This window comes from Hippopotamus amphibius, chromosome 9, assembly GCF_030028045.1.
Source record: "Hippopotamus amphibius kiboko isolate mHipAmp2 chromosome 9, mHipAmp2.hap2, whole genome shotgun sequence".
Classification (NCBI taxonomy): domain Eukaryota; kingdom Metazoa; phylum Chordata; class Mammalia; order Artiodactyla; family Hippopotamidae; genus Hippopotamus; species Hippopotamus amphibius.
The window spans coordinates 61,223,894-61,244,520 of NC_080194.1; the positions used below are offsets into that span (position 1 = coordinate 61,223,894).

General features: G+C 38.2%; 1 protein-coding gene across 2 annotated transcripts; it reads left to right on the forward strand.

Moving 5' to 3' along the window:
- The first annotated feature begins 1,264 nt into the window (after nt 1-1,264).
- On the forward strand, nt 1,265-20,432 carry LOC130829236 (tripartite motif-containing protein 77-like). 2 transcript variants are annotated; one of them, XM_057695531.1, is made up of 7 exons: nt 1,265-1,406; nt 11,716-12,130; nt 12,937-13,032; nt 15,593-15,823; nt 16,861-16,883; nt 18,071-18,168; nt 19,715-20,432. In XM_057695531.1, the coding sequence occupies exons 2-7, from the start codon at nt 11,720-11,722 to the stop codon at nt 20,206-20,208; spliced, it is 1,353 nt and encodes a 450-aa protein (XP_057551514.1). In that variant the 5' UTR covers nt 1,265-1,406; nt 11,716-11,719; the 3' UTR covers nt 20,209-20,432. The 2 variants fall into 2 exon arrangements, with proteins under 2 accessions (XP_057551514.1, XP_057551515.1); XM_057695532.1 differs by lacking the exons at nt 1,265-1,406; nt 15,593-15,823 and having other exon boundaries at nt 11,720-12,130; nt 19,715-20,208.
- The last annotated feature ends 195 nt before the right edge of the window (nt 20,433-20,627 follow it).

Genomic DNA, 20,627 nt, shown 5'->3' on the forward strand with positions numbered 1-20,627 from the left:
AAATGCCCATCATTTAGCAAATGGATAAATAAATTGTGATGTATTCATAAAATGCAATACCACTCAGCTAAAATGGAATAAACTACATATACCAAAAAAAAGAATAATGAACCTCAAAAACATTATGTTAAGTGAAAGGAGTCAGGAACAAAGGGTGATGTACAGTATGATTTCCTACATACGATGATCCTAAAAAGACAAAACTATAGAGACAGAAAGCAGATCTCTGGTTACATGGAACTAGAGATGGGAATAGGGATGGACTGTGAAAGATCAGGAGGGATTTGTTTGGAAAGACAGAAGTATTCTAAAAGTGGATGCAGTGATGGCTGCATAAAACAAATTTAATAAACATTTATTAGAAATCATTAAACTGTACATATTAAGTGGGTGAATTTTACAGTATGTAAATTGCATCTCAATTAAGCTAATAAAATTATTGTAGAGCCCCAAAAGCTTTTTGTTTATGTGGCCTTTTTTTTTTTTTACCGGAAAATATTCCATATTAGAAATTAAAACTAAAAACTTTACATATTTACTTACTAAATAATTAAAAATAACATTTATAAAACCATCTAGACCACAGGGTAAATAATCTCTGAATATTATTTTAAATATAATTTTGACCTCACAGACCCCACAGTTCTCAGAACCATACTTTGAGAACTTTTGTAGTAAAGACATATTTCCTGTGGGGTTGGGATGGGGAAGGGAATGGTACAAAGGTGGAGCTGCCTGGGGCCCTGGACACCAGGCCTGTACCTTGTTGCTTGATCTTCTGTGCCCTGAAAGCTAAGGATGCTGCACAGTGCCATCTTGCATCATTTCCAAGGCACTGTAGCTATATAGGCAAAAGAGCCCGTATTTTCCACCACTTCCTCCTCTCCACCACCGACCAGAAGAAGCTATAGTAGCAAGTCCACAGTGTGCTTCCAGCCTTGTGCTTTCCAATAAGATTTTTAAAAATTGTCCATCCTTGTAGAACCTAAAAGTGTTATCTTTAATGGACATGGGCTCAGTCAGAGATTCTCAAATTATGGTCCAGGAACCAGCACCAACAGCAGCATCTCATAATTTGTTAGCTACGCAAACTCTGTGGCCTCACTCCAGATCTACTGAATCAAGAATCTCTGTGGTAGAAGGCTAGCAAGCTGTGGTTTAACAAGCCCTGCAGGTGATATCTACTAGGGTAAGTCAGTCTTAATGATTAACATCAAATCTGACTAGGATCCCTTCTTATAAAGGAAAAAAAGCACAACTGGGAAGGGCAACTTCTTCTGCCTTCTCTTGTCTCCTCCCCTTCCTGAGTGTGGATGGTGAGCAGAGATACAAAGAATCAGTTCCTAGTGTTCAGGGCAGACAAAATCAGGCAACGGGGGTTCCTTGAGAAAAGCATCAACTGGAAGGTGAGAAAAGTGAGTTGTATAAAATAAGATTACCTTGCTTCTGGTTACTGTTTGTCTGTCTTTCCCTGTAGTTTTTAATTAAGCCTTTAAAAAAGCCTTTAATCAACGTTCCAGCCTCATCCCTGCCCCATGTTTGAATAAAAATGAGACCAGGACCATGTTATGTGGAACAACCTCACCTGTGGTTACCTTGATGGTAAGGGGGGTTATCCACAAAACCTCCAAAGAAGTGGACTTGGAGTGAGAACTGCCCTCTGCACCTGGAGACTCCCCTCCCAAACACCTTGTCAGGTTCTGAGTTTGCTCCTATTAATGAAAGAGGCTTCATTACAGTTCATTCAAAAGTCTGTGGATACCCGACTCCAGGTTACCAGGAGATAACAATCTACATCCCCTCTCCTAATACAATCTTGCACTCATATATTTGCTACTTGCAAAAAATTTGTAAAGTACAATATAACAAAAATAAACTATTTTAACCCATAATACATAACTAGACTTTGTTAATGACTTCATTAATACTTGTTAATATTTTTTGTGTAAGTATTATTTTTTTTTAAATTTTGTGGTCCATTGGAGAAAATTTTATTAAGAAAATTAGCCAACAAAATTTACTGGGATTGATTGGTAAGATTGATTTTATATATATTGAAAGACAGATTGAGGGGAAGAGATGGAGAGAAGATCCTCATGGTGTGAAATCAGTTGCAGTGTTGATATCCTTCTTGGGAAAAACTCATAAGCAAATCTTCTAGGGATTAAATGATGTTTTAAAATGTATTCACAAATCACACAATTTCTGCATATTTTTGAAAAACTCTGAGTGTGACTATGTGAGCTGCAGGCACACATGCACATGAAAAGGGGAGAGAAGAAAGTCAGATATTCTCACCCTTCTGAAAGACTGTGATCTTTGAGGAGAATCTTGTCTCTGGAGAAAAATAGCAAAAAAAAAAAAAAGAAGGCTGTGTTTTTTAAGGATGAATGAAATTGAGAATTTTTTTTTTCTCTTTTATCTGCATTTTTTTTTTTAAATTGTGAGAAGCTAGTTTCAGGTAAGTGATCAGCTAAGCAGGGGTGATTATTGAAGAAAGATTTCATGCAATGGCTTTGAAAGAATAGTACAGATGGGTTCTTTTTACTGTTATCTTTCACTGAATTGGTTTGTATAGAAGAGGAAAATCATCCAATTTGTTCTTGTGCTTAATCCTTCCCTGTTTCTGTGAGTGTATTACTTATTTCTGAGGAACAGAGGGGAGAATAGCCCTACTTAGAACCTCTGACACCAGGAGACTTCTCAAATGTCTATATTCATGTAAACTCAGGATGGGGCTTGTGGGCATTCCCACCTGGGAATACCTTACTCATGCTGCAGTGGCCAAAACTCCCAGAGAGTGAGCAATGGAGAGAAGCTATGAGAAGCTCTGCTCTAATAGTAGGGTGCTTGTTCTCAGAGCTAGAATGTGGACTAAGATCCAGAACCCCCTAATCTAAGGGAGCCGTATTCAGACACAATCGACAGGCTATGGGCATCATCAAGCAAAAGGAAAGCTGAGTGCTGGTTTTGGGCTGAGTTGGGTCTTTGAGGGAAGGAGGCTCATGAACTCACTTCTTCAGGCTTTACTATGCCTAGAGTTCTCACACAGCTTCAGTAAGTCTCCCAGCCCTTTGCAGTTCCACTACGAGCCTAAAGGGGTCCTGATGTCTCCTCCATCTAAGGGCAGATGAGACTCTCTGGTTCTGAGAGGTTCTTATTAAAAGCCACACCGAGATTCAAGAGCATGGTGGAGCAGTCTAGGGATTCCTTTTCAGAGGTGGGGGAGCATAAAAAGCATTTTACCCCACCCTACAAATTGAGAACTAAATGAAAGAAGGTCCAGCTAACTAAAGTCCAACTCCTTGACTGTGAATTCCTTAGCTAAAACCTTTGGCCATTTCCTACTGTGTCTTTTAAGCCGGGTTGAACTCCAGGCAGTGATACTTGAGATCTGTTACTATTGTGGGTCATGACGTGGGGAATGGGGGATGGAATTTAGAACCCTGAGTGTGAAAAACAGATGAAATCTCCAACCTGGATTATATACAAATATGTCTGTTTTCCTACACCATTCTTCTATAACAAATTTTAAAGTTTTGAAAATCTTTTAAATGCTTTTCCTGACTCTTACATCTACTACTACTGTCTCAAATTTGGGTTCTCTCTCTCTTTTGCTCAATTTTTATTACCTTTCCTTCAATTCCTGTATTTTTGCCTTTCTCATGAGTGAGCTCCCTCTCTCTTTTGTTGTCATTTTGTTCATGGACTTAAGATACTAGTAATTAACACTTTTGCAAGGCACTGATCCAATTACCCCCCTTTGAGATAGGTACCTAGTTTGTTTTGCAAATGGGGACACAGAAGCATCTCAAGTTGATGGGGCTAGCGAACAATCGAACAATCGGTCTGAGAATAAAACTCAGCAGTTTAGCCTCAGGGCCTGTGCTCTTAATCACAGGCCATAGTGCTCTCCACTGTCTTTTTTAATTTGGGTGTTAAGAAACAGCAGAAGCTTCACGCCAAGTCCTTGAAATGGGATTTTCTACCACTGAGAATAATTTTGAAATGGTGGGAAGTTTTGCCTGTTGTCTCCTTTATCAGTATCTCATAGCCTCTACAACTTTGCTGATATTCCCCAAGGATTATCTTTCTTTCAGATTTGTTGGCACATCAATTAAAGTAAGGGCAGTTTACTTTGGGTCAGGAACTGTTTGAACCTCTTTTTCTCTATATCTGCCCGCAGGGTCACTATAACCCCTTTATGCAAATTTCTCTACAACTGCATCTCTTTTTTGCTCTGTTTCTCTAAGTTCCTCTCTATTCCTGTTGTCTCTTTTGTTCTACTCTCATCTCTGATCTTTTACCTGGACTTTATTTTCCTCTTCCTCTCTTCCTGTTACATAATCCCAAATACCCCTTATTCTGTTAGACATGACCTCACATGTTTATGGAATCAGTCAGGACAGGAGAACCTTCACTCGAGCTTCTTGAAATGAAGTTGCATCACAAGAACATGACGGAACATTCTGGAAAACTTATTTTGCCACCTCCTCCCTTTTATCCTACATCTTTATTACTGGGTCTCAGGTAAGAACAAGCAGCTACCATTTCTCATTCTGGGATATTTAGATGATCAATACATCTTATATTATGAAAGTGAGGAGCAAAACAGAGCCCTGGAAAGTAGTAGAGACATTCCAGACCTTTGTACTGAGATCTGGGCGAGACAGAGGACTGAAGGAAAAGTAAAAAAAAATTCAAAGTGATTTTATCAGACATCATAGTTCAGTAGGGCCAGAGTAGAGATGCATATAGGAAGACAGTCAAAAGCCTGTGGCAAGAACAGGGCCTATTCCTTGAACATCTGTCTATTAAAGTCAGGATATGCCACCCACTACTCAGAAATACTCACATGGACAGAAGTCCACAAAGCCCATATTAATGAGACTTTTCAGTGAAATATGGAGACATCAGAAGGCACTTCCTGCCGAGGAGAGGTAATGACCTTCTTCCCCCCACTGTCCTAGAATTACTAAGTTTGTTCCTGGTGCTCTATGAGGAGATGAATATCTCTCCCATTCAGTATTGTACATACCTGTGTCAACATGCTTTTACCATGTTGTATTCAGGGTGATTTTCCAGTCGACACCAAATCCTTGAAGGGCCGCCCGAGAGAAAAAAAATATTTACTGTGCCAATTTTCCAGAGAGCTAGAGAGCCATTTAATAGAAATCTGGAACTTGAAAGGTGGATCTATAAGAGGCTCAATGAATCCTCTATAACCAGGGCCCTCACTCTCTGGATCCAGATCCCTGAGATTAGCTTATTAGGAAGAGCAGATATAGCCAGTTTTATTCCTCCCCTCCTCATCCCCAGATAGACTCAACAACATATCCCATCCCTTGTTCTCTTCCTACAGTGTAACTTCAATACTGCTCCCCATTGAAAGTGTTCCATCTCCTTGAATCTGGGTAGAGTTGTGGCAATAACAGATGAGATACCCTGTGTTGCACAAAAGGTAGAATAACTTCCACCTGACAATATTGGGATGCTTGCTCTAGGAAGCTAACTTCCATGCTGTGAGGAAGCCCAAGCAGCTACATGAAGAGGCTATCTCGTGATATTCTGGGCAACAGCCCCAGCTGAGGTAACCCAGAGAGTGTCATCTGCCAGACTTGTGAGTAAGGTCTTTTGTGTTTCCAGTACATATTCAGTTACCAAGAGAAGGACCGCTAGATGGGTCTACAAACACAACAGACTCACTATACTCTGGAGTTTTCCAGAGCTGCATTTCTTACCTGATTCTCATCAATTCCCAGTCTAACATGAGGTGATAATTATGCTTCAGGTCTCCAGGTATCAATGAAAACTCATACCCTGTGTGAAATCAAATTGTATGCATATTTCCATTTTCCTAATGAAGAGTTGCTTGAGTTATTGGCCATAGGTCCCTTTGGATTAGGACTGGGTAATCATTACAGTATATACTTGTCATGGTGTCACAGGGAACTGAGTCCTAGGAATGTGGTCACCTCACCAAACAAGGAGCTGTGAGTCTGAAAATTGTCTCAGTCCTGGGCACTGGAAGAAAGGATCATTACTTTAATTGCAGAAAACAGCCCTCTGCCTCCTGATCACACTTTCTTGACTTCTTTTGATTATATATTAAAGCAGTATTTTTGCTTTCTCTTGTACCTGTTCTGCCCCAGGGAAGCTACTCATTTTATTAACCATCTCCACAATTCCATGTGGGTCAAGCCATCTTGGTTCCTACTCAGTCCTTGCTAGTCATGACAAAAATATGGCCCTCTGGTATCTGGCAGTTAAATGCCATATCATCTAATTGATATCAGCAGTCAAGCTGTGTAAACACTTTTATCATCATCCCAATCTTGGAGAGGATAGCTACCACTGAACTTCTTTCTGATGCTAGATTCCTCTCACCAGCACATTTGTGTTAACCTTGGTGAATAGTGTATTCTCTTTATTGACAAACATAACGCTATGGTTGACCTTCTGACCTCATAATATATCCACTCCAAGATACAAATGCCCTTTTGCCTTTAAATCCTGTCCTGTCCCATCTTACATGGTAATTCATGCATTTCATTGTTACTAAGCATGGGCTGTTGCTTTTTTCAGGCTTGTAGGAGCCTGCAAGCATCAAATGTGCCCCATCTTCTCATATCCTTATCAGAGTGTTACATCCTATATCCTGAGAAAGTGCCCCCAGACCAATAAACTCTCTCTCATCCTGTTTATGTTCTAGCCCCCTTGATCAAACATCCTCAAAATCCAGTCCTAAGGGGACTCTCACAATCTCTGCAAGAACATGCTGGATAATTCTCCCAGCTTCTTTGGGATATAATACCTTAATTCTCAGTTAAGCCAAATGTCTTCATGGTTAGGCTTTGCTGAGACTTAAGGAAGCCCGAAAGGGAGGTGGGGCAGATTCTGAGTGAGTTCCCTATTGACTCCTAGGGGAGAAACCTCTGCGGTGTCTCCCTTCATAGCAGTTCCAGGTTTAATAGGTAGAGTGAGACACCTCTGTAATCTTTGTGAATCCAGAGAAGTCTTGTTTTCTGTCTTGTCAGTCTTTTCAGTTCATTTGGATAAATACCTCGGAGTGAAATTGCTGAGCTGTGATGATTCTTTGTTTAGTTTTATAAAAATAAAACAAACAAAAAAAAGCTGCCAAATTGTCTTGCAAAGTGACTGTACCATTGTCCACTCCTACCAGCAGTAAAGGAGAGTTCTTGTTACTCTGCCTCCTTACCAGCATTTCGTATTGTCAGTTTTTTAAAATTGTATTTCAGCTATTCCTGTAGGCATATAGCAGTATGTCATTGTGGTTTTAATTCCAATGTCTCTAATGACTAATGCTTGAGCATATTTTTATACACTTATTTGCCATCCAAATATGTTCTTTAGTGAAATGTCTGTTTATATCTTTTGCCATTTAAAAATTTGGGTTGTTTGCTTTCTAATTTTTGAGTTTTAAGCATTTTTTTATCCTTAATATGAGTTCCTTATCAGTTGATTGCAAATATTTTCTCACAGAATGTGGCTTGGTTTACATTCTTATAATGATATCTTTCAGAGAGTGAAAGTTTTAAATTTTGACAAAGTCAAATGTGGGAAGACATTCAGGAGCCTTTCTGAAACCTTGAAAATGTTAAAGTATGTGGGCTTAGCGATGGGATTCAGAATGTCCTGCTTGAGCAGTGGAGGAGCTGAGGGTGCGGGGCGTGGAGACTATGGGGGCATAGGCAGAGGGTTGGCCGTCTCTAGGGGCGCAGCCCCTTTCTCACTTGCACACCTCATATCACCCTGTTTGGCCCTGAAGGATGGCTGGTTAGCCAAAGACGGGTAAGATTCCTCAAGGGAGGAACAACCTAAGACAGGCACAGCCGCAGAGGGGCCAGCAGGGGTGGGGCATAGAGCCTTCCTTATATCACCCTGTTTGGCCCTGGAGGATGACTGGTTAGCCAGAGACGGGTAAGATTCCTCAAGGGAGGAACAACCTAAGACAGGCACAGTCGCAGAGGGGCCAGCAGGGGTGGGGCACAGACCCCTAATCCATCTGAGAGAAGTCTCCTGCCCCCAGGGCTGTTTTGCTCTCCACACCCAGCTCAGATCCACACCTGCTCAAATCAGGCCCAGGAGGCAAAGATCATTGCCCCAATCATGTGAAGCCTATGATTGTTTATAGGATTAACCTGGGAGTGTTAGCCAAATAAAAGCAATGTGGGATGAATCGGTGAGGCTCTTGATCCTAGAGTTCTTGAGTCCCCCAGTCCCATCTTTCTCTTCAGTCTGTGTCTATGTTTTCTTCAAGCTTGCGGCACCTGTCACTCACCTCGAGTCGCCGAGCTGGTCTCGGCAGTCAAATTTGTCTGTAGGGGCTTCCTAGGTGGCGCAGTGGTTAAGAATCCGCCTGCCAATGCAGAGGTCACGGGTTTGATCCCAGCTGCAGGAAGATCCCACATGCCACGCAGCAACTAAGCCCGTGTGCCAAAAAAAAAAAAAAAAAAAAAAAAAAAAAAAACTTGTCTATATTTCTTTCATGGATTGTACTTTTGGTATTTTATCTAATTCTATTGTTTTTTCATTGAAGTGCTGTTACACTTGTAAAAAATCAGCTGACTATATTTCTGCAGGTCTCGTCTTCACTTTCTGTTTAGTTCTAATGATCAGTATGTCTATCCTTTTCTCAATGCAGTGTTGTCTTAATACTGTTGTTATGTCCTGCTGTGTTGTCTTAATAATGTAGAATTCCACTAAGTTTTAAAGTCAAATCATGTGAGTATTCTGATTTTATTTTTTAGGATTGTTTTGACTATTCTATTTGTTTGGTATACCATAATAAATTTTAAAACCAGCTTGTGTATACCTACAAAATTTTTCTAGAGTTTTGTTAGAGATTACACTGAATTTATAGATCATGTAGAGGAAGATTACCATCTTAAAGGTATTAAATTGTTCAATGCATGAACATGATATATTTCTCCATTTATCAGATCTTCTTTCTTTTCTTTTATCGATGTTTTGTAGCTTTTGCCATACTGATTCTGCATATATTTTGTTAAAATTATAACTAGTTAATTCACTTTCTTAAAATTTGGCAATTGTTCAGATATAATTGACAAAGAATGAACTCCACATACTTAAAATGTACAATTTGACAATCTTTTGATATATATATATCTATATATACGTCTATATATATATATACACACACTTATGAAGCCTCCATCACAATCAAGACAATGAACATATTAATACATTGCCTGCAAAAGTTTCCTTGTCCCCTTTAATTTTTTTCATTGTAGTATAAGAACACATAACATGAGATCTACCCATTTAATACAGTATTGTTAACTATAGGTGCAATGTATATCAGATCTCTAGAACTTACTGCAGTTTGTTTAATACACTTTTTGAAGTTATTATGTGAGTTTTTAAAAAAATTCAAATATAGGTTTTTCATTATAGGTATGTGAGAATAAAATCAACTTTTATAGATTGACTTTTTGTTCTCTGACCTTGCTAAACTTACTTATTACTTCCAGGATTTTTTCAGTAGATTCTTTGGGATTTTCTATACTCACAGTCATGTCATCTATGAATACATACAGTTAGTTTAAAATATACCTTTTTAAATAATCTTTTTCCACCTTCAGTAATACTATATTACTTTTCATGTAATGTAAAATCCTTGTAATATTTCCAATTCCTCTTTTTCATTTCCTGTGTCATTCTTGTCATAAGTTTCATAAATATATGGTACATCATTAAACTATTGCTTTAAACATTAAGTTCTCTTTTAAAGAAATTAAAATATGATAAGAGCTTATGTTTTGTCTTTATTCAATTTCCAGTGTCCTTTATTTTTTTGTGTATAGATCCATTTTCTTCCCAGCATCATACACTTTTGTCTGAAGAACTTCTTTGTGTATTTCTTATAGATTAGACCTGGTGGCACTGAATTCCCTCAAGTTCTCTGTTTTTGGAAAATTCTAATATTTATTTTACTTTTGAAGTACACTTTCACTGGATATAGAATTGCAGGTTGACAGTTGTTTTCTTTCAGCAATCTAAAGATGTCACTAAATTGTCTTCTTGCTTGCATAGTTTCTGACAAGTTTTCTGCTATGATTTTTATTTTTATTCTTCTGTATATAATATTTTTATTTTTATAAATTTTATTAATTTATTTGCTCTGAGGCATGTGGAATCTTCCCAGACCAGGGAGTGAACCCATGTCCCCTGCATTGGCAGACTGATTCTTAACTGCTGTGCCACCAGAGAAGTCCCTTGTATATAACCTTTATTTTTCTTTTTCCTATTTCTGTGGCTCCCTTCAAGAATTTCTCTTTGTTATTGGTTTTTATTCATTCTGAATATGACTTGCCTAGGTGTGTTTTGTGTTTATTTATTTGTTTTATATTTTTCTGCTTGATAGTCTCTAAATAGTGTAGATCTTTTTTTTTTTAGTGCCCATCACTAATTTTGGAAGAGTCTCTAAAATTATTTCTTTAACTGTTTCTTTTGCCCTATTATATCTTTATTTTCCTTCTGGAAATCAAATTACACAGATGTTAAACAATGTTAGGCAGCATTTAATGTTGTCTTTCTGCTCTTTGATGCTCTGTTCTAATTTTTCACTCTTTGTTTTTCCCTTTTGTGTTTAGTTTCTGTTTTATATCGACCTGTCATCATGGTCACTGATACTTTCTTTGCTTGTATTGCATGTATTCCTGAACCCAAACATAAAATCCTCTGCATATATTATATGTAGCCTATCTGATTGTCTTATAATTTTCATCTGTCTACTGAAATTACCTATCTTGCATGTCATTTACAATTTTTATAAAAGCCTTTAACATACCAATCATAGCTATTTTAAATTCTTTGTCTGATAATTCTAACATCTGTTGTATCTAAGTCTGGTTCTGATGATTGCTTTGTTCAACAGACTACAACTTTCTTGCCTTGTGATATGCCTCCTAATTTTTGTTGAACCCCTGACAGATTATATATGACAGTGGTTACTGTGCTAAGTTCTTTTTCTATGTGGTAGTGAGCACAAACTTTCTTCTGTTGGGTCTTTAATATAAGGATTTGTGTTAATTTAATCAGGAATTTACCTCTCCAGAATTAGGTAACTATTGTTCAATGTCATTGTTAAGAACCCAGTTTCTTTCCATCTTTTTGCTATCCTTAAACTATTGGCTTTTCTCGTTAGGCTAGTTCATGTTGTGACCATAAAATGACTATGCAAATGTGTATTGTATCCAAAAAATGTCCAGAAACAGAAAAAGCAGTTTTTTATACATTTCTTCTGAAGCAAGAAAATCTTTTATGGAACTGTCCTAGGAGTCTTAGTTTCTTATTTCATTGGCCAGAATTGGAATAAATATCTTGTGCTAACTAATCAGAGAGGAAAAAAGGGAAAAATTATAATAGTTTTGGACACAATATGACCCACTGCCTACGAGCCCAGTATCTCTGATTTCTTTGTCTTTGAAAAAGTGATAATATATGTGAAAAATACTGGATTCCTAATAGGGAACCAAGAAGTAGTGCTGGAGGCCAGTGTTGGAAAATAGTAATGCATTTTTACTAGTCTTTAGGACTCACTTTGTGCCTCACCATCCTATTCAAAACATGGCCTGTCCTCCTATAGCGCATATGTGTATTAGTGAGAGAAGGCTTAAGCTCAACTCACATGCCAAGGGTAAAGAATGTCTTTTCCTTTTATTTTCTTAGAAACATGGAATCCGTTTCCACGCAGTGTTTCCCCAGTGAGTTCATCTGCTCCATCTGCAAGGACGATTTCACAGACCCTGTCACCATTAGCTGTGGGCACAGATTTTGTACTCCTTGCCTCTGTCTCTTGTGGGAAGATGCTAAAGCAGCTACTTGCTGTCCTGTGTGCAAGGAAATATCTCCAAAAATGGACTTCAAAAGCACTCTTTTTGCTAAGGGATGTATTCTTCCTACCAGAAAATCAGTTGTCTGCCAGCTACCTAGCTCTGCCAAGCAGATGTGTAGGATACACCAAGTGATAAAGCTCTACTTCTGTCAAACTGACAAAATCCTGCTGTGTTTGTTCTGCTGTCATTCCCCAGGGCATGCCACTCATGAATACTATCCAATAAAGCCGGTTGCAAGACACTACAGGGTGAGTAATATCTCTGAATGCACTTTGAAACATGGAGGACCCTGTATCTGATAGGCAATGAGGAAATACATTGATTACTATTATCATTTTATGTGATAAACAAATAGAATTTCTGAATACCAAGTGCCAGGCACTATTCTGAAATCCAAGGATAAAGCAGTGAAGAAACTAGACAACATCCTTGCTCTCCTGAAGTTTAAATTCCATTAGGATGAAAGAGGGAAATGATGATGAAGTTGATGAGGATTAGGGTGCTGGTATTTCAGTGTAAGTAACGTGGTGGATAAATCTCTAGTTTTAGTAACAATTATTGGCTACCACAATCATGATTATGATGATCCTGTTCTAATGATAGCAGATTCAGAAACACTGGTCAATCTTCTCTAATAGTGCCATAGGAATTAAAGCAAGACTCACTTCTGAAAATTGACCAGGTTACTACTATCAGTGCTAGATTCCTCAGGTAATAGATATGTTTTCTAAATTTAGGCGTTGTATTTTTGGTTGATCTCTTTTTTTTTTTTTAAAGGCACACGGGCTTAGTTGCTCCGTGGCATGTGGAATCTTCCCAGGGCAGGGCTCGAACCCGTGTCCCCTGCATTGTCAGGCGGATTCTTTACCACTGCGCCACCTAGGAAGTCCTGGTTGATCTCTCAGATTTATCATTTAGTGTTCCCAAGGAAAATCACTGACATCTCTGCTCTCTTTACTCTTTGTCCCATGTTCATTCCCTTATACCTTCTTTTAAGTATCTGAAATGTACTACCTTTGCTTTTCTAGTACTCCAATTTATAGTTATTTTGCAGGAGAACCTTCTGATGCAAATGAAGTCTATTTGGAAAAATAAACAGGGAAATCAGAGAAATATAAAAAAAGTGACCAACATAATCAGAGTATGGGAGGTAAGCAGCAGACCTTGTATCCCTTGGAAACAGGTTGGGACAAATATCCTGGTAACTTACAGTGGAAGAACTTGAATTAAATCATAATGTCCCCTGAGTGAGTGATCAGAGAGAGCTACACATGGAAAAACATGATCTTCATTGTAGGATTTCATGTTGAATAAACCCAATATGTAACTAAAAGATTTTTCCTGATTTTATGGATAAAGCAATGTCTACCACTAATGTTGTACTTCAACAGGGACAAGAAAATGCAGTATCAAAAAACAGAATGCAATGATCACTGGGATGAAGGTAAAAATAGAGTTCGGTAGGAGGTTAATAAACTTTACATCAAGAAAAATGTCTCAAACAAGTAAAATCATCCTAATGATAATGCATTAGTAGAATCTGTAAACTCATGGGTATTTATGACACAGAGACCTAAGGGACAAGAGAGCTAAAAATGAGACAAATCATGGAATTGTCTGGGACCTGCAAGTACTTCCAATTAATTAGTACATAGGGTATGAGGTATGGCTAGTGAGAGGCATGGCTAGAAATGTAATTACAGCCATGGCAAGACTGTGAATGCCTAGCTAAGGATTTCAGGTTGTATCATTCATTGAATCACATATATGAACTGAGAACCTGAAACTGAAGAAATAAACTACATTTTTATTTTCAAAGAACTCAGTCACTTCTAAAGAAGACATATCAACCAGCTATATCAGAGAATATTTTGTTGAACAGAAATCTGTACATAAAGCTGAGAAAATACCAAAGGGCAATAACAAGATTATCCTGATCATTTAGGATGGATTTCCTAATGAATCATTCATTCATAGGAGGGCATAGAATGCATTGCTCACTGTTCTAGGCCCACAAAGAGATATAAAAATGGACAAAAAGAAACAAATCACTGACCTCAGTAGGTTATAATCTAGTAAGAGAAGTCATATAACAAATAAAAAAGAGTAACACATAACGCATCACATTTGTAATGTTTGTGGGAGAAAATTAAAGCAGGAATGTATATGGGACTTCTCTGATGGTGTAGTGATTAAGAATCAGCCTGCCAATGTAGGGGACACAGGTTCGATCCCTGGTCCAGGAAGATCCCACATGCCTCAGAGCAACTAAGCCTGTGTGCCACAACTACTGAGCCTGCTCTCTAGAGCCCACAAGCCACATCTACTGAGCCTGTGCAGCACAATGAGAAGCCTGAGCACTGCAAAGAAGAGTAGCCCCCCGCTCGCCACAACTAGAGAAAGGCCTCGTGCAGCAATGAAGACCCAATGCAGTCAATAAATAAATAAATAAAAATAAATTTTTAAAAAAAGCAGGGATGTGTATAAATAGTACAGGTGTGAGGAATGTATACTGGTCGGGGAAGACTCACTGTGAAGGTTACATCAGGGTAGAGATCTAAAGGAGCAAAAGGAGTGAACCAGCAGCTTTCTGAGAATACATCCTTCTGGAGCAGAGAAAACAGAAGGTATGGTCTGAAAGTTTGGGTCCCCCCACCAAATTCAAATGTTGAAATTCTAACCCCCAAAGTGATGGCTTTAGTAGGTTGGAACTTTGGGAGGTGATTCAGCTATGAAGGCAGAGTCCTTATGAATGGGATTCTTATAAAAGAAGCCCTGTAGAGTCTTGCCCCTTCTGCCAGGTGAGGACACAACCAAAAGATGACTATCTAGCCAAGACGTGGAAGCAACCTAAGTATCCATTGACAGATGAATGGATAAAGATGATGCAGTATATTTATACAATGGAATACTACTCAGCCATGAAAAAGAATGAAATAATGCCATTTGCAACAACATGGATGGATTTAGAGATTACTATATTATGGGAAGTAAGTCAGACAAAGAGAAATATCATATGATATTAGTTATATATGGAATCTAAAAAAAAAGTGATATAAATGAACTTATTTGCAAACCAGAATTAGACCCACAACATAGAAAAAAACCTTATGGTTACTAAAGGGGAAATTGGGGGGAGGATAAATTAGGAGTTTGGGATTAACATATATACACTACTATATATAAAATAAACAATGAGGACTTACTTTATAGCACAGGAAATTATATTCAATATCTTGTAATAACCTATAATGGATAAGAATTGGGAAAAAAGGAATATAGATATATACATATACATATATATGGATGTATAACCAAATCACTTTGCTGTTCACCTAAAACTAACACAATATTGTAAATCAATTATACTTCAATTAAAAAATACATGCATATGGCAAAGAAATGAAAACCAAGTATGTGAATGTACTTTGTAAAGTGGAATATATTATTAAGCAAGAAAAAAAAAAGATAGCTATCTAGGAAGTGGGCTCTCCCCATACACCAAATCTGCTGGCACTGATCTTGCACTTCTCACCTTATTGAATTATGAGAAATAAGCATCTGTTGTTTATAAGTTACCCAGCCTGTAGTGTTTTTTATAGTAGCCCAAACAAACTAAGACAAGTATTCTATATATAACAGATAGCAGTTGATAAGGGAAGAATAAAACCATCCAGATACATGATCTAATTAATCCAATGTCACTGCAGGGTTTTGTAAATCTACGGAAGGTGATGATAGGAGCTGAATACCCTAAGGTGTATCAATATCTCCAGGAAGAAAAGCAAAAACATTTAGAGATGTTGGCAATTGAAGGCAAGATTATTTTTCAGCGACTCAGGAGAAATGCAGCCAGAATGGTTCATATGGGGAAACTCCTGAGAAGAATATATAAAGAGCTGAAGGAAATGTGCCTTAAAGGAGATGTGGACATGCTGCAGGTAAGGACATAGAAGGATGTTAGGGTGCTGAACACCAACCTGCTTGGAAAACATTTATAGCCACTGAGGTTACATCCTCTTTGACCTCCATTGTTTTTATGGCTCTGAAGTCCTGATTCTGACTCTTCTGCCTCTGTGTTGGCAGGTTTTGCTCCTCCAGTATAATCTGGAGACCAAACATCACTTTTGCCTTATATGGAAGGAGGATAACTATGTGGAAAGATTCAAGTAACAGATCCAGAAAAAAATCCTCCAAACCTTGTCATAGTCTTCTCTTCTATACAGTTGGCCTTCCATATCCCTATAGCTTTCACATCCTGGGGTTCAACCAACTGCCGATGGAAAATATTTTTTTAAAAAAATCCAGAAATTTCCAGAAAGCAAAACTTGAATTATCCAATGCTGACAATCATTTACATAGCATTTACATTATATTAGGTATTATAAGTAATCTAGAGATGATTAAAGTATACAGGAAAATGTGCATACATTATATGGAAATACTGAGCCATTTTATATAAGGGCTTTGAGCATTCATGGATTTTTGTATCCAAGGGGGTCCTGGAATGAATTCCCCTCATATACTGAGACGACTATATTTACAGTTTCTGACCATCTGCAAGAGAGCAGCTTATGAACAGATAATTTAATTTTGTATATTCACTTGATAATATGTGTAAATATGGAATGTATTCATTCTTTCTGTTGTGAAGTTCTAGATTTGGAGTCCACACACCCTTATAAGGACTTTGGGGAACTCTGTGATTACAGGGGAACCTGCTGTAGATTACAGAGCCATTTGTGCACCCTAAGAACATCTTCTGACTTTCAATTTTATCAAGATTATGATTTTATCAACTGTATATAAATGTGAGACTAGGTTTCATCTTTATAAGGATAAGGGAAATGACAAATGATTTTGCCCAAGGAAGAAAACTGGAGATAGTGAATTTCCCAGTATAATCTTATATCCTCAAACTGGACTAAACAGGAGAGCTTGTGCTGAAAACTAAGCCTTCCTATCTTTCTCTTTACAGGGTATGGGAGACACAATGAAAAGGTAAGTTTGCCCTTCTATTCAAACCATGGTCATTGTGATAGTCATCAGGCTATTTCTGCTGAGATGGATCCTCCTTTTTTAATGAGAACTTTCTCTCTGTCCATATTTATTCCTTCCTTCTCTAAAAGTCTGCCAGGTTTTATATAGTCTACCCTTAGGTGAAAGTGAGGTTGAGGGGAGTATAGTTTCAATCGCAAGCCTTACTGTAGAAGTTGCAAAGACACAACTATTTTTCTGCCCCTAATTTCCAAATCCTAATTAATGATACTTGAGGATTTTTCCTGGCCGTCCATGGGAAAGGTAGATAAGCTCAGAGAGGCAGCAGGTAGAAGGATGCTGAGAAGAGGAGTGAGGTAGAATCATCAAGAAAGAACATGTGACAGTGCCGAGGTTCTATATGTATCAGATGGTAAGTTCCACTATCTGCCACCAAAGAGATTTCAGGAATTCAATGAGAATTGCTATGTGGATCCCCTAGGGAAGCTGAAAGGGAGGAAACACACAATTATGGTTGAGGTGACATATTCTAAGATTGATATGCTAAGAGCAAGGAAACAGATTGTAGAATATAACAGCAACTGTAGCATTCCTCCACCTTGTTGCAGAAAACTGATCCCACGAGAGACCAAGCATCACACTCAGAGGGTTGGAGAACTCAGGTTTATTGAGCTGGCGGACCCAGACGAGCTAACCTCCAAAATTCTGGGGCCCCGTTTCGGGGGAATCTTTTCCTTATATAGGTTAAGGCATATAGCAATAATTGGCACAGACTGATTGGTTGGTTTAAACAAGGCTCTAGTTGAGTTTGGCACAAACTGATTGGTTACATAATTGCTATAGATTACAGGCAGTTACAGAGCTCGGGAGTTGCTATGGGTTACACCCAAGGGGTGGGGGGGTTTCCAAACAGAAACTTGCATGAGCAGGAACAGGACATTCCATACTTATCAGAACATCTTAAAGTTATAGTTGATAACTAGGTCATCTTGTTCTTATCATGGCACAGCAAGCAGTTTTTATAGAAACCGAGCTAGCATAAAGTTATAAACTTCAAATTTTCCCCCATCAATCTGAGGAGTTAAATTCACACCCTTTAAACCTAATTATGAGGATTCTGATGAAGCATCATCAATGGATTGCTAATGATAACTTTGCACCTATTAGTAAGTGGGTCTTTTTCTTTACAGGAGTCAGTTAATGCAGATGTATATTCCCCAGCCTATGAACCCACAGCTCAGTACATGGTCCATCACTGGGATGTTGGAGAGGCTTAACAACTTCCGAGGTGAGAGGCAGCACTCTGTGTGAAGGCAGTAATATTTCCTACACGAGTACAAACACTCTGATGATCTCTCTTCATTGCTCTGTCTGTTCTTTGCAGAGAACAGGGAAGCAGGTATATATGCAAACCCTTATAACTAACTTTATAATTTATTGTTAATTATCATCAGGAAAAGCTAACTGAAGCCTGTCAAAAACAATCAATTCAATATGACAGTTTCTTATATAATTACTTGTAGTGAGTTAAAATAACAACAACAAAAAAGGCACACTCTACCTTATAAAACTGCATATTCATTCAGTGTATTTCATCTTGTAGTTAACTCTGGTTATATGTGGATATTCAGATTCTTAGAATCACCTTAATGTTGTTATTTAAATGTTTATCTGAATATTGAATGTCCTAATCATACTGGAAAAATCACAAGGCTTTTAAAAAGCTTAAAAGTATGTTTATATACAACAAGTACAACCACAAAACAAATGGAACCCATGATTTCTTGTGTAGAGGACTCCTTAAGACAAATACAACTGGAGAGTGAGCCTGGCAGACAAAGGAGAAGCAGGCCTGAAATGGGATGAGTTGGATTCTGATTCAGCAGTGGCTCCACTAAAAATTCTAAGTGAGAAATCACTTCTCAATAAAAGGCATATACAGATTTTTGGTTTATTTTATTTTTGCTTGCTGAAATGTTAAGTCCTCATGTCTCAGGCAATGTGATCACAATTTAGGACTAAAAATAACAATACCATATTGAAAACATGATGTATACTATATTTATTATTATATTATATTTTATTTTGTGACAGTTGATTAATGAGAGGACAAGTGGATTAAGGGCCATTTTGCTATTTCCTTGACATGTATGAATGAACTCCCCAATTTTTTTTTTTCCTTTAATTATAAAGTTGGTTTAAGACCTAGGAAATATATTTTCTCAAGGTCTGAGACACTCACGTCTTGTCCTACTACTCCTATCTTTTTTTTTTTTGGCACACTGGCTTAGTTGCTCCGTGGCACGTGGGATCTTCCTGGAGCTGGGACCGAACCCGTGACCTCTGCATTGGCAGGCAGATTCTTAACCACTGCGCCACCTAGGAAGCCCAACTCCCAAATTTTTGATGAATTAGTGAAGATAAGCCAGAGCTTGACATCCTTCTCAAAATTTTCCTTCATCCAGTTGTATGATTAGAGATTTTCTGGCTCTTTAGATAGACAAGAAACCCTTCCTGTTCTTTCTCTGTATTTCCAGTGACACACTCTTGTATAGTCACCTGTGATAAAGGGGTGTTCTGGGGCTAGCTAGTTTCGATACACTCATGGGAGCTAATTGTTACAAGTTCCAGAAATTTAGGGGCAATTACTAAACGGTTGGCACCTTGAAAGTGGTCATGATGGGATGGACTATTCCCAGCAAATAAAACAAACCAGTTTTGCTTTGTTTCAGAGATTTGGTTGCTAAACATTTGCCACAACACCACCACCCTTGTCTGCCCCTCAGAACTTTAAAACTCTGTTCTTTGACTTCACTCTTTTCTTTTTACTGAAGTGTATATTACATCGGATCGTAAAATAAGAAATTGTCACGTGGCTCTGATCGAAGACCTGAGATGTTTGCAATGCAGTCCTGGCCATCAAGACATGCCCTGCAATCCAGCAAGTCCAGAGAACCCTCCTTCATGGGGTGCTCAGACCTTCACCGCTGGCAAACATTACTGGGAGGTGAATGTGGGAAACTCTTGTAACTGGATTGTAGGACTTTGCAAGGAATCCTGGACAAGTAGGAATGATATGCTACTTAACTCTGAGGATATTTTTCTACTTCTGTGTGTCAGCGTGGATGACAATTTCAGTCTCTTTTCTACCTTCCCACTCTTACCCCACTATATTCAAAGACCCCAGGGCTGGATAGGGGTGTTTCTAGATTATGAATGTGGTATAATAAGCTTTATTAATGTTGCTAGAAGTTCCCTCATTTGTAATTTCCTCTCACGCTCTTTCTCTTTCCCTCTCAGACCTTTCATTTGGGGTGGACCCAAATGATCAGGAACAGGTTACAACCCTGACCAAGGTCTTGGGAATTCCAATCACTGAGTGGGCTCCTATCCCAGTGACTTCTGGAATGGGGAAAATCAATTATACCTCACTGTGTTTAACTTTGTTTTACCTTCAGGAGATATAATGGCTGCATTATTTTTTAAAGTGGTGTTAATGTTAACAATGTATGTTTGTCTTTTCTATTTTATTTAAATAAAAATAATCTCATTTTATTGGGTAGGATATATGCACTTTTCATTTGTCATCTGAACTTGCTAGAGGTGAAACAATACATTGGGTGTGTAAACCCAGCCAAGTGCATGAATGTAAAGTGCAGAGGATTCTCCTTCCAAAGAGTCCTGTTGAAATTCAAGGGCAGCATAGAATTCTCTTCTCCCTCCACTCATCTGGCTAAATCCTATTCT

Bases quoted from the DNA above. Each gene is read 5' to 3' on its own strand.
- LOC130829236 (XM_057695531.1), top strand. From the start codon at position 11,720: ATGGAATCCGTTTCCACGCAGTGTTTCCCCAGTGAGTTCATCTGCTCC. The intron at 15,824-16,860 runs GTAAGGACATAG...TTCTCTTTACAG, and splicing joins GAGATGTGGACATGCTGCAG to GGTATGGGAGACACAATGAA. The intron at 18,169-19,714 runs GTGAGAGGCAGC...TTTTTACTGAAG, and splicing joins GAGGCTTAACAACTTCCGAG to TGTATATTACATCGGATCGT.